This window comes from Chrysochloris asiatica, unplaced genomic scaffold (assembly GCF_000296735.1).
Source record: "Chrysochloris asiatica unplaced genomic scaffold, ChrAsi1.0 scaffold00090, whole genome shotgun sequence".
NCBI lineage: Eukaryota > Metazoa > Chordata > Mammalia > Afrosoricida > Chrysochloridae > Chrysochloris > Chrysochloris asiatica.
This window is the reverse complement of record NW_006408608.1, coordinates 4,390,620-4,402,432: the sequence shown is the minus strand read 5'-3', so window position 1 is coordinate 4,402,432 and position 11,813 is coordinate 4,390,620. Positions and strand designations below refer to the sequence as shown.

Sequence of the window (11,813 nt, the reverse complement as noted above, 5' to 3'; positions counted from 1 at the left end):
TCTGGCAGGTTCAGGGTGTGGGAGCATGAGGGCCCAAGTCTTTGTCAGATATCTGAAGTCACAAGTCATGGTCCCATACCAGAAGGAGAAACTGCGTTTAGTCCTGAAGAGTGGACTCTGAGGAGCCTGGACATGGGGGCATTTTTCCGAGGCTCTGCCCTCACCTGTGGCTAGTTTGTGCCTGGCGGCAGCAGAAAACACTATAAATCCATCCAACCCAGTCCTGGAGATGGGCATGCACATCAGACAGGTGGCTCTCCCAGTTTGCTGGTGGCGCTTGTGATTCGCTTGTTCTCTCGAAGATTTCGGAGGCGAGCGCTGAGGCTGCTGATCTCTTCCACATACGCCTGGGGCACCCACCCCTTCTCACCGTCAGCCAGGCGGACGCCTTCCAGCCATCCTAGTGGCACACAGGCCAGGGGCAGCATCAGTGACATCAATAAGGCATTAGGCCCCGGCCTGGGAGTAAATGCCTCAGCCCTGATGCAAGCCTTGTCTGCACCCCCGGGGCCTAAGTGACATCATCTCAGCATCTCTCAGCTCCAGTAAGGACCTTGCCTCCAGCAGTCCCATAGATGAAGATCTGACCTGTTTTTCCTGACGTCCTCTGAAAAGGGTATTTCCCACTGTCCCCAGTCACTCACCAGTCAACACTTTCACAAACGGGAAATTCCTCCTCCCGTCTAACCTGATTCCCATGTGCTGATCAACACTTAGGTAACTTTTCCTGTGACATCTTAGCCATCTTGCTACCTCCTACCCACCCGAGTCCCATGTGGGAGGCCTTCATAGGATCCCCCCCTCTCACCGTCACTAGTCTGGGTCCTCACTGCTAGGATGTCGGTCTTCTCCAGGGTCAGCTCGTCTGGCTGGAGTGCCTTGTATGTCCTGACACACTGAACCTGGGGGTGGTCTGACAACCAAGGCAGGGTCAGGGTCCTGGAAGCAGGATGGAGTAGGGTGGGGCAGGAGGAGGAAGGAAGGGGGAAGGAGGATGACCTCTGCTGCCTCTTCCCCTGCCCCCTGCCATGCCACAGGCCCACACTGGCACACTCTGCCTAACTGGTCATTCCTCTCCTCTCCCACTCTGGACAGAGCCCTGCAGAATCCAGGTCCTCCCACATCCGTTACTGCTTCTGTGCTGGGGGCTTGCATGCCCCCAGCTTCATCCCAGACCTTGCTCCTGACCTCCAGAAGCCAACCTCCATCTGTCCCCAGATGTTCCACAAAAGAGAAGGGCTCATTCCTCCTCCCTCTGCTACCACTCTGGTACTCTCTCCAACTCATCCCTTTCAAATGCGATTCGGGCCTTGTCACTCCCTGTTTAAAATCCTCCACGGCTTCCCACTCCACTTCAAATCCTATCTCCCCAGGATCAAAGTTCTCCCAACTCCCCAAACTCCCACCCCCACCCCCCAGCTGCCAGGAGTGCTCTTCCCAGCATTTTTCACAACTGCCCCTCCTCAAATTTCACTTCTCAGACCCTTCCAGAACCACCTCTTGGGAATGAGGCCCTTGGTTTCTAGCCCAAATGGGCCTCCTAACTCCAGTTAAAGAATTCACCCCCTTCTAGGCCCTCAACTCCTACTACCAAACTAGGGAGGCTAGATGCATCCAGAAAGCACAGAATTTGGGGTCAGACCTGGCTTGAATCCCAGCTCTGCCACCTACTGGCTGTGTGACTTTAGGCAAGTCACTTAACCTTTCTGAGCTTCAGTTTTGCCAGATATGGAAAATGAGAAAAAAATGAGCCTACCTAACAGGGCACCCGTCAGGATAAAATAAAATCCATGTATATACGGACTCCCTAGCACTGGGCATGACATGAGGCAGATGCTTAGTACAAAAGAGTTCCCATCTTTGTTCTTTACAACCTAAAGCTCAGATCTAACTCTCCTGTTCAAAACACTTCAATAGCTCAGTAAGCTCCCCAAACCAAGCCCATTGCCATTGAGTTGAATTCCAACTCATAGTGACCCTAGAGGACAAGAGTAGACCTGTCCAATAAGGTTTCCAAGGCTGGGATCTTTATGGAAACTGAGTGACACATTTTGTTTTCCTATGGAGCAGCTGGTGGATTTGAACTGCCAACCTTTTGAATAGTTGTTGAATGTTTTAAACAATGCACCACCAGAGTTCCTTAAACTAAGAAACTAAGCGCACTGCCATCAAGTTGAAGCCATCCTATGTTATTGTTGCAAAGTGCCATCAAGTCAGTTTTGACTCATAGAGGCCCTCGATAGGATTTCCGAGGAGTGAGTAATGGGTTTGAGCCACAGGCCTTTTAGTTAGTAGTCCAGTGTTTATTCTACAGTGCCGCATCAGAACTCCAGTCATGCTATAGGGCAGAGCAGGGATTCTGCCGCAGGTTCCTCCTGAGGAGCAGCTGATGGGTTTGAACCACTGACCTTGCAGTTAGTAGTCCAATGCTTAATCTACTACACCACCAGGGCTCCTTATTGCCCATCATCTCCAGGCCCTCTAATCGGACTATCCTAGGGCTAGGCACCCTCACTGCCCACAGGAAGGAGAAGCCTCTACTCCTGCCACCAGCACCACCCTCCTCATGCTGGTTCCTGTCCTCTTTGTAACTGATACAAAGATGGAGAGAGACCTAGGCTCCAGTGCCAGCTGGGCATTTACTAGCTGAGTGACATTGAACAAGTCACTTCACCTCTCTGAATCTGTTTTATAACTTGTGAAATAGACTTTTGTGGAGCTCAAATGGAAGGCTATAAAAGGGCTTTGTAATCTCCAAATTACAAAGTGTACAGGGGGCCAGCTGTCTTATGTAAATCCCTCAGACCCTGCCCAGCTGACCTTTCTCCACACTGACCCTATTACACCCAGACTTAGCAAAGTGGCACCCAGGACTGAAGGAGAGAGAGGGAGCAATGACGTCCCCAGCCCGGGTGATGTGGAGTCTAGGGATGGTTGGCTCTGCCAGGCTGCTACCTTCCCCTTCGCTGATGACCTCATTGTCCTCCTGGGGGCTGGAGGGGCACATGGCTGAGATCCATCGCTGTTTCTCACTCCTGTACGATGAGCAGGGGTGAAGTTGTCACAACAGGCAAAGCAGTTTCCCAGTGCCAGGGCCATGGAGACCAGGGCTAGGAGAATGTCCAGACCCAGGACCCTGGGGCCCACAGTCCTGTTCCCACCGCTGAACATAAGAGACAGCAGACCAGAGCCCCCTGGTGGCCAACTCTGCCTATGTCCTGCCTTACACCACCTCCCTGAAGTTAGAAAAAAAGGGAGGCAGTGATTTTCAGCCAGGAGATGTCCAGAGATCAAGGAGGAGCTACTAAGGCACACACCACTGCTTTGCTACCCCCACCTAGCTGTCTTCCCACTGGCACTGCCAGGGAAGTCTGGGCCCCTGGGAACTAGATCAGTCACTTGGGGTCCTCCCTCCCCAGACCCTCCGCACCCCGAGGCTACTCACTCAGTCCGGGCCCTCAGCAGAAACTGGGACTTGGTGTGCTGCCCATGGAAGAGCTGGAGCAGGAACACGTGTCCAGGGATGCTCTGGAGCTTCAGACTCAGGTCCTTCACCTGCAGCTCGGCCATCTTGGCATGTACGAAAACAGCAAACTTCCCCAGTCTGGAGCATCAGCAGAGAGGAGGTCAGCCTGGCCCGTGTCCGGACCCTCAGCCCCCACCCTCAGGATAAGGTGAGTCTGACTGGAAGGAAGGAAGCTGAGTTGTCTGTCCCTCTGGCACCTTTTCCAGGGAAACTTGGCTGCTCAGGGCACTGGTCTCTGTGGTGGCCAGCCAAGTCTCCAAAAAGAATTGGGAGCTCTATTCTGCCAATTCCCTGACAGACGTGGAAGGTGGTGGAACCACTCTCTGGCTCCAGGCATACTTTCAACTTCCCTCTGAATCTCTCTCTCCCCCCAAACTAGTGCTAAACAGCTACCTGGACCACTCTACTGGATAAGGCTTTGTTGCAGCTTAGTATTTGTCTCCCTAACTTGTATATAAACTCCATGAAGGATGAACTTGGTCTTGCTTGCCTCTGTATCCCACTGTCTGACACTGGTTGGTCTACATGTGGGCTCAACAAGCACTTATGGGACAGATGGGTTGATGAACATATTTCACAGGTTCCTTCTTCACAGCAGAACTCAGTATTTCCCTTCTTTATTCTCCATATCAGGAAAAGACCCCATCATGTTGCCCAAGATGAAACACAGTTGCCATGCTTATCTCTTCCCTCCTCCTGACCCCATACTCAATCAATAGCCACATGCTATTTACCTCCTTTTTGTTCCTGAAATCCATTTATCCCAAGTCTCCTTCTACTTCTGGAACTGAACACTTCATCTACTCTCACCAGGAAAACAGCAAGAGCCTTTAGTCTCTTCCACTCCAATTCATCCTCCAAACAAGCCTCTGCTTAACTCTCTATGACTTCCTACCACCCTCAGACTAAGTCCAAATTGCTCTATCATGACCTGCAGCATTCCAACTTCCCTTCCTATATTTCCTCTCTACATACTTAGGCCTCATCATTTCTCAATCATGCTCTGTTCGTATATCCTATCACGATCTTGCTATACCCCTCAACTACCTTCTCTACCTGAAAAACTCCTACTCATCCTTCAAAACCCAGTGCATATATTCCTCCTCTATAAACTTTGACTAATTCTTACTCTACACTAGGGGCTGCCACAGTACCATTATATCCTTCCATCCCTGATCATGTGGCAATCAGAATGTGTGTTCACTGGTCTGAGCGCTCCTGGGCGCAGAATAATAAGTTCTATTCATCTTTATATCTACAGCATCCAGCAGAGAGCCTGGTAGAGAGCAGGGATTCAGTGACAGCATATTGAAATGAATAAATCAGAAATGAAGTCTTCCCATAGCATAAGGTGTCCTCATCCCATCCAGGAAGTCTCTTCCCTCATCCCTCACTTATAATAATCATAGTTAGCACTGAGTGTGTAGTGCTGTAGGATAAGCACAAGACTGCTAACCACAGAATTAGTTCAACACACTAGTCACTTCTTGGAAACCCCATATGGGATTGCTATGAGTCGGAACCAGGACTTAACAACAACAACACTGAATGAGTTCTCACGATAAGCTCTTTTCTTGTGTTACTATCATAAGGAATTTCTCAGTAGTCTTATGTAGTAAGCTCTATTTTACAGGTGGAAAACAGGATAGTGCAGTGGTTAAAAGTCTGGGATCAGGCCTCAGGTACACCTAGTCTGTTTCTGGTTCCTCTTCCTACTAGCTCTGTGATCTTGAGAATAACAAGGAACCTACTTACCAGACAGGTGTTTGGAAGATTAAAGGAAATCATCCATACATCATGCCTGACACAAAATAGGTGTTCAATAAATGCTGGCCATTTTTGTAATTACTCAGGACAGAGCTGTCTCTGAATCTCTGGCTCAAGCTCTAAGCTGAGAGTTTTAAGTTCTCCTAAGACAGGAGCTCTGGTAGCATAGTGGTTACGAGTTGAGCTGCAAATCTCAAGTCAGCAGTTCAAAACTACCAGCAGTTCCACGGGAGAAAGATGACGCTTTCTGCTCCTGTAAAGACTTACAACTTCGGAAACCATATACAGGATCACTATGAATCATAAGTGACTTCATGGCACACCCTTCCCCCCCACACACAAGATCCAGCCCTCGAGTCTCATCTCCAAGCCTCAGGGTATCCTGGCAGCACAGGGTGAGGTTCCTGGGTCCAGTGATAGACTGGTTGTGAGACCATTGGTGGGGAAGAAGAGAGTGTGACTCGGACCCACCTACTCCCCCACCTGCCCCAACTCACTCCTTCCTCCTGGAGAGCAGCAAGCAATCATTGAAGAGGTGTAGGTAGACTGCCTTGCTGGACAGCTTCAGCTTGGCAGGGGGCGCTGCGGGCAGTGGGGCCAGCTCCACCAGCTCCCCATGCCGAACCAGCCAGCGAGCCTGAGAGATCAGCGGGAAGATCTGGGGGTAGGCCAGAGGAGAGGGCAGGTTAGGCCCTGGGGCACCAGAGCAGAGAGCCCAGGACAGGGATGGGAGGGTGTGGGCAGTAAGGAACTGTCCTGTTCCCCCTCGGGGAGGAGAAGCCAAAAGACGGAGTACACACCTTGCCCTCAAAGTGGATCTTCTTGCTGAGGTGAATGAGCTCCTCTGTTCTCTTCATGGACTGCACACTGGCGTTACATTCTTGCACTAGCTGGGGAGACCGTGGATGGATCGGTCACCTGCAGGCCCCAGCCTGGCTCCCTAAGCTCAGCCTCAGATTCCTAGTGGGGGACCAGAGACTGGGAAGGCTGGAGACTCTTATAGAGTCCTAGTGTGGCACAGTAAGATAAGCACTGGACTCCTAACCCCAAGGTCAGTGGTTCAAACCCACCCTATACAGCATCGCTCTGAGTCAGAAGTGACTCGACAGCACTTAACAACAGGGTTCAGGGAGAGGTGCCCTGGTGGTGAAGTAGTTGATTATCTGTCCATACAGTCCCTCCCAGAGTCACAGCTGCTAACTGAAAGGTAGATGGTTTGAACCCATCAGCTACTGTGAGGGAGAAAGACATAATAGTCTGCTTCTGTAAATTTCACAGTCTTGGAAACGCTAATTGTATTAGCAACAGTTCTACTCTATCGTATTGGGTCATCATGAGTCCAAGTTGATTCAATAGCAACTGGTTTGGGGAGGCTCATCCCTGCCAAGCTCACCTCTTTAAGTGCGTTGAAGGCCTTGGTGGCCATGTCTTCATCTTCAGAGCCCTGTGCCGTCCGCTTCAGAATGTTCTGGAGGGTGGGGTCAGCACAATGAAGCAGGATGAGTCCTTCCAATGACCTTACCCACCAAGGATTTCCAGAAGGGGCTATGGGGATCGCAATAACACCTCGTTGACTCATCCCTCACCCACAACCTGGTGCCCACTAGGTACCTCTACCAGCATTTTCAGGCGGGTAATCCTCTGGAAGGGCAGTATAAGGAAAGAGGTAAGGGGCAGACGCTGGCACACAGGAGACTCCTCCAGGCGAGCCAGGATGCCAGGGAATTTGGGGTTCTCCAGACTGAAAAATGGGAGGGGTCTAGGGTCACAGGTGGACCCAGGACCCTGACCACTCCTTCATTTCTTCAGGTGCTTACCAGCACCTTCTTTCTGCCCCTCAGAGATGAATGATCCTAGAGGCACACTTCCCTCTCAGGCCCCACTTCCCGAGTCATCTTTCCACATCCAGTCTTTTGCACCTACCCCTACCTGGGACCCCCTGCCTGCCTCCCCCCTCCAGAGTCCCGAGTCCCTACAGCAGACGCTGGTAAGTGCGCTCCTGGTAGGCCTGGTTGGTGACATAGGGCAGGTAGACTCGGCGGAAGGCTGGGCAGTGGTGCAAGACCACATCGCACACACTGAAGCGCAGCACATCTGCCTCCAGACGCTGCTCCAGCTGCTGCAGGAACCTGAGAGGTCAGCGAGTGGTCAGGGGCAGGGCAATGATGCTGGACTGGGAGTTCTGCCAGCCCCAGGCTCAGCCTCTGCCACCAGCCAGGCTAGCCTACTCCCTCACCTCTCGCTGGTGCTCTTGACTTCTGGTAGTTTGGAGAACAACCACTGCTTGTCTTGTGCCCCCAGACACTCACTCAGCTCGGCAGAACCTAAGAAGTGACCCACAGCCACTGACAGACTGTGGATGTATGAGGCCTCGGAGGTGATCAGCTCAAACTTGGCCTGAGAGGAAGATGGAAGCAGGGCTAAAGCAGCCAGATCAGCCCCATCCAAGATGCCTGGCCTCACATCTGCCACCCCCAGGTCCTGGACACCACCTCCTTGGGCACAGCCGCAATCTATCCTGGCTCTTTCTTTAGCCTTATTCCTCTGGATGATTACAACAACTTCAGTTTCATGAGGAACTCATCAGGGGACCCACTGCCCTCACACTGACTGTAGTCCAAGCCCATCTAAAGAACCCCAAAACACAGCTGTGGAATCAGTTCCCACCCAAAGTGACCCTACACAACAGAGTAAAGCTGCTCGTAGGGTTTCCAAGGCTGAAAATCGTTTATCCCTGGAGTGGGTGTAGGTTCCAACCACCAACCTTTTGGTTAGCAACTGAGCATTTTAACCACTGCACCACCATGGCTCCTCAAACCCACTATCAAATAAATACACTGTCATCTAGTCAAGTTCAACTCTTAGGGACCCTCTGTAGGATTTCCTAGACCGTAAATCTTTATGGGAGAAGACAATTTCATCTTTCTCCCGAGGAGCCGCTGGCAGGTTTGAACTGCTGACCCTGTGGTTAGCAGTCCAGTGCTTATCCTACAGAGCCACCAAAGCTTTGGTTGAGGTTGTTGTTAAGTTCTGGCGAGTCGGTTCCGATTCATAGCGACCCTGTATAGTTTCTGAGAAGCAGCTGGTGGGTGTGAATTGCTGACCTTGTGGTTCGCAGTCTAGTGCTGATCCTACAGGGCCCGTCACAAGTCCTCTTAAAGCCTCCTATTCCACCCCTTCTTCTTCTAGTCCCGTACCATCAAGCTCCTGGACAGCTCCTAGTTAGCTCATCTCCAAGCCCCTGCCTCAACTGTGGAACGCCCTTCCATTAGCTCCACCCCACTGCCCCTACCCATGTTCTTGACCCTGCCTGTTCCAGAGCCCACCCTGCCTTTATTCTCCTGATGGCTCTGCCCCTCTTGTGTCCTCGTTTCCACTTGCCTCATCTTGTCAGGTTCTAAAGCCCACCCTCCACTTTGACAGCCCCCGTCAGCCCCGCTCCTTTTATGGCTCCGTTTTCTTCTTTGGTTCCCATTCCCACCTCCTGTAGTTTGCAGGTCCGGAGCCGCAGCTAAGCCTCTGGACCACCGCCCCGCAGTTTCTAGAACTCCTAGCCCTGCCCCCTCTCTGCCCCGCCTCCTCCGGGCAAGAAGATCTCCTCTTGAAGCATTGGGCCCCGCCCCTTGAGGCCCCACCCTACTGGGTCCAAGTGCCCACCTCCTGCAGTTTACAGTCGCGCAAGCTTAGCGTGGCTAGGACGCCGCTGCCGCGCACGTCGGGGATGTCTTGCCACAGCGAGAAGGTGGAGCCGCGCGCCGAGCGCTGCGCCCGGAAGGAGCTGCTGGGGGAGAGATTGGCGCGCGGCGGCCCGGGCCCCTCCTCCGCGCTCTCCGCCTCTTCTCCCGGGCCCTCCTCTTCGCGCTGCTGCCGCCGCAGCTCGCGGGCGCTGGCCACGTCGCTGTATTCCTGGTAGAGGATGGCTGGCGGGGGAGGGGGAGAGCCGAGGTCAGGACACAGTGATTTCAGTCATTCACGCACTCATTCATTCCATAAACACAGAGGACCAACTGCGTGGCAGCGCCTGTACTTGTTAGTGGCTGCGAAGTTGATTCTGACTCATGATAACCCCATGTGTGCAGAATAGAACTGCTCCCTAGGGTTTTCAGAGCCCTGGTGTGGCTCTGTAGGTTAATGCACCAGACCCAAAGGTTCAAACTCACCAGCCGCTCCTTGGAAAGCCTATACAGGGTCGCTATGAGTTAGAACCGACTCAATGGCACTTCACAACAACAACAATAGGGTAAGGCTGAACCGCTCAAAAAACCCATCGCCGGGTTTCTACCCCGAAGTTCTTCTGTGTAGGTTTGAACAGCCAACTTTTTGGCTACCGTGCTTAACAGAATTCCCACATAATCCCTAGTCGTATTCATACCCAACACTCTGCATAAATTTTGACTTCTGTGACCCTGTAGAACTATCCCATAGGGTTTCCAAGGAGTCCTGATGTGGGATAAAGCACTGGACGGCAAAGTTTGAACCACAAGGCCCGCGGTTCAAACTCACCAGCTGCTCCTTGGAAACCTTATGCAGGGTCACTGAGTCTAGAACCGACTAGACAACACTAACACAGCAATAACAATTTTTATTGAAGCTTACTGCCACATCTTTCTCCCATAGAGCAGCTAGTGGGTCCCTGTGAGTTAGCAGCTAAGCACTTAACCACTGCGCTGCGGATCCACACATGATCCCTACTTCCTCTGGCAATTCAAACCCCAGTTTCCCAATTCCACAATTCCCCCCAGCCCTTTCATCCATGCCCCCCCACCCTCTGTTACTACCCCCTGCCACGTACAGTTAAGGAGGAACCGAGATTGGCGCCTCTCGCTGGAGCACCTATAGCCCAGAGCCGGCTCTTCCTGTAAATCCAACCTGGGAAAAAGACTTCATTAGGGCGCTTTTCGCCTGACCAGCTTGGGCCCTGAACCCCAGAGTGAGGTGGTACCTGGGCTCAGACCAGACGCCGGGGCCCTCACTAGGGTCAGCTGGGGCTGGCAGCACCATGCCATTGACACCACGAGACTCCCTTGCAGACACTTTCCCTGAGGAGGGCGAGAACTGAGGGTTGGTGGTCTGTAGAGAGTGGCATTGTGCACAGGGGTGCCACACCCCACTGACCAGGTACCCCACATGCTGCCCTCTGGGTTACTCAGGTCCCCAAAGGAAGAGCTGGTACCTTCCCGGGCTAGGCAGGTGCTGGGCCCAGCAGCCAGAGCTCTGGTGGCTGAATTCCGCCCTAAGCGAAGGGAAGAGTGCAGCCGATTCATGAGCTCAGAGGCTGAGAAGCGCCTCCGCTCAGGCCCCTCGAGGCCCAGTCTGGTGGGCCCGGACAGCTCCAGTGGCCTAGACTCCTCTGGACCCAGAGCCTGCGCCCTTTCATCCTGGCCAGGCTCCAGGAAGACAGCATGGGCCTCGGTGCTGGAGGTCTCTTCACGCTGATAAACCCGCATCTTGCGCCCTGCAGTGGGTGAGGGCCGGGACACAGCTGGCACCCATTGGGGTCTCTCCCAAGCTCCTCCCTGCTGCTGCCCTGTGGTCTGAGCATCTGAGGGCGATTGGGGCACTCTGTCCAAGGGAAAGGCCAATGTTTTGGGGGTTTGCCTGTATCAGGGTATACAAGAGGAGTGGAAAGAAAGAGCACAGTGCCCAGACTACAGTGGGCAGAGAGGCCAGAGTGCTAGGAAGCCCCTCACTGTCTAACCTTAGACAAATCACTCACCTTTCCTGAGCCCGAGTTCCCTGATTATTAAAATCTACCACTTATCCTGATGGTTTGGGAATTCTGTGACTTAAAGTGCCCTAGAAGAGCCACCCAACCCTTCCCCATCTGCCCCACTGTTCCCCACCAGAATGACTCACAGGCTGACTTCTTCTCCGAGCCATGGCTGGCCCGGCGCTGTGGTTGTAGGTGCTGAGGATTCCAGGGTCCCTCTAGAGCTGGGGGCTGGGCACTGGGACAGTGAGGCCAGCTGCCAGCCCTGCTGGGTCGCATCCCCCCACTGGGGGAGATCTCGGTGTCTGGACCTTCTGGAGACAGTGGCCATAGCAGTCCTTGGAGAGGGGCAGGGGTCCCCAAGGACCATCGGCTACCGGGAGCCTGCAACTCCTCTGAAGCAACAGGAAAGAGATCCAGACACACAGGGCTTGGGGGCTGCAGAGTGGGCAGCTCCACAAAGGACAGACTTTCCTGCTGACACACAGCCACTGGGCGGCGAGGAGGGCGAGGTGGCTCAGCAAGGTGGGGTTGGAGGGTGGCAGGTGGCCCACAATCCATTCCTCCTTTGCTCTGCCACCCACCTGGTCCTGCAGGGGAAAGAGTATCAGAGCCAGACACAGGACAGCAGAGCTGGCCAGACAGCCACCATGTCCTGGAGGCTTGGACATGGCCTGTGTACACATGTGTCTACACATCTGTGCAGGCACATCCACACACCTAATTACATAGTAATAGCTAATACTTACTGGGAACTGAGTGACATGCCAAGTGCTTTATACATACTACCTCACTGAATCCCTATTAACA

The 11,813-nt window shown here is 53.1% G+C and overlaps 1 protein-coding gene across 1 annotated transcript; it reads right to left on the bottom strand.

Moving 5' to 3' along the window:
• Positions 1-242: 242 nt before the first annotated feature.
• Positions 243-11,564, bottom strand: ARHGEF19 (Rho guanine nucleotide exchange factor (GEF) 19). The gene is given in 15 exon segments (XM_006866350.1): positions 243-400; positions 809-913; positions 2,956-3,035; positions 3,446-3,604; positions 5,791-5,951; positions 6,094-6,183; positions 6,687-6,761; positions 6,905-7,034; positions 7,270-7,422; positions 7,530-7,690; positions 8,951-9,213; positions 10,086-10,265; positions 10,297-10,332; positions 10,467-10,748; positions 11,150-11,564. Coding segments are annotated over 15 exon segments (2,448 nt in total).
• Between the last annotated feature and the right edge of the window lie 249 nt (positions 11,565-11,813).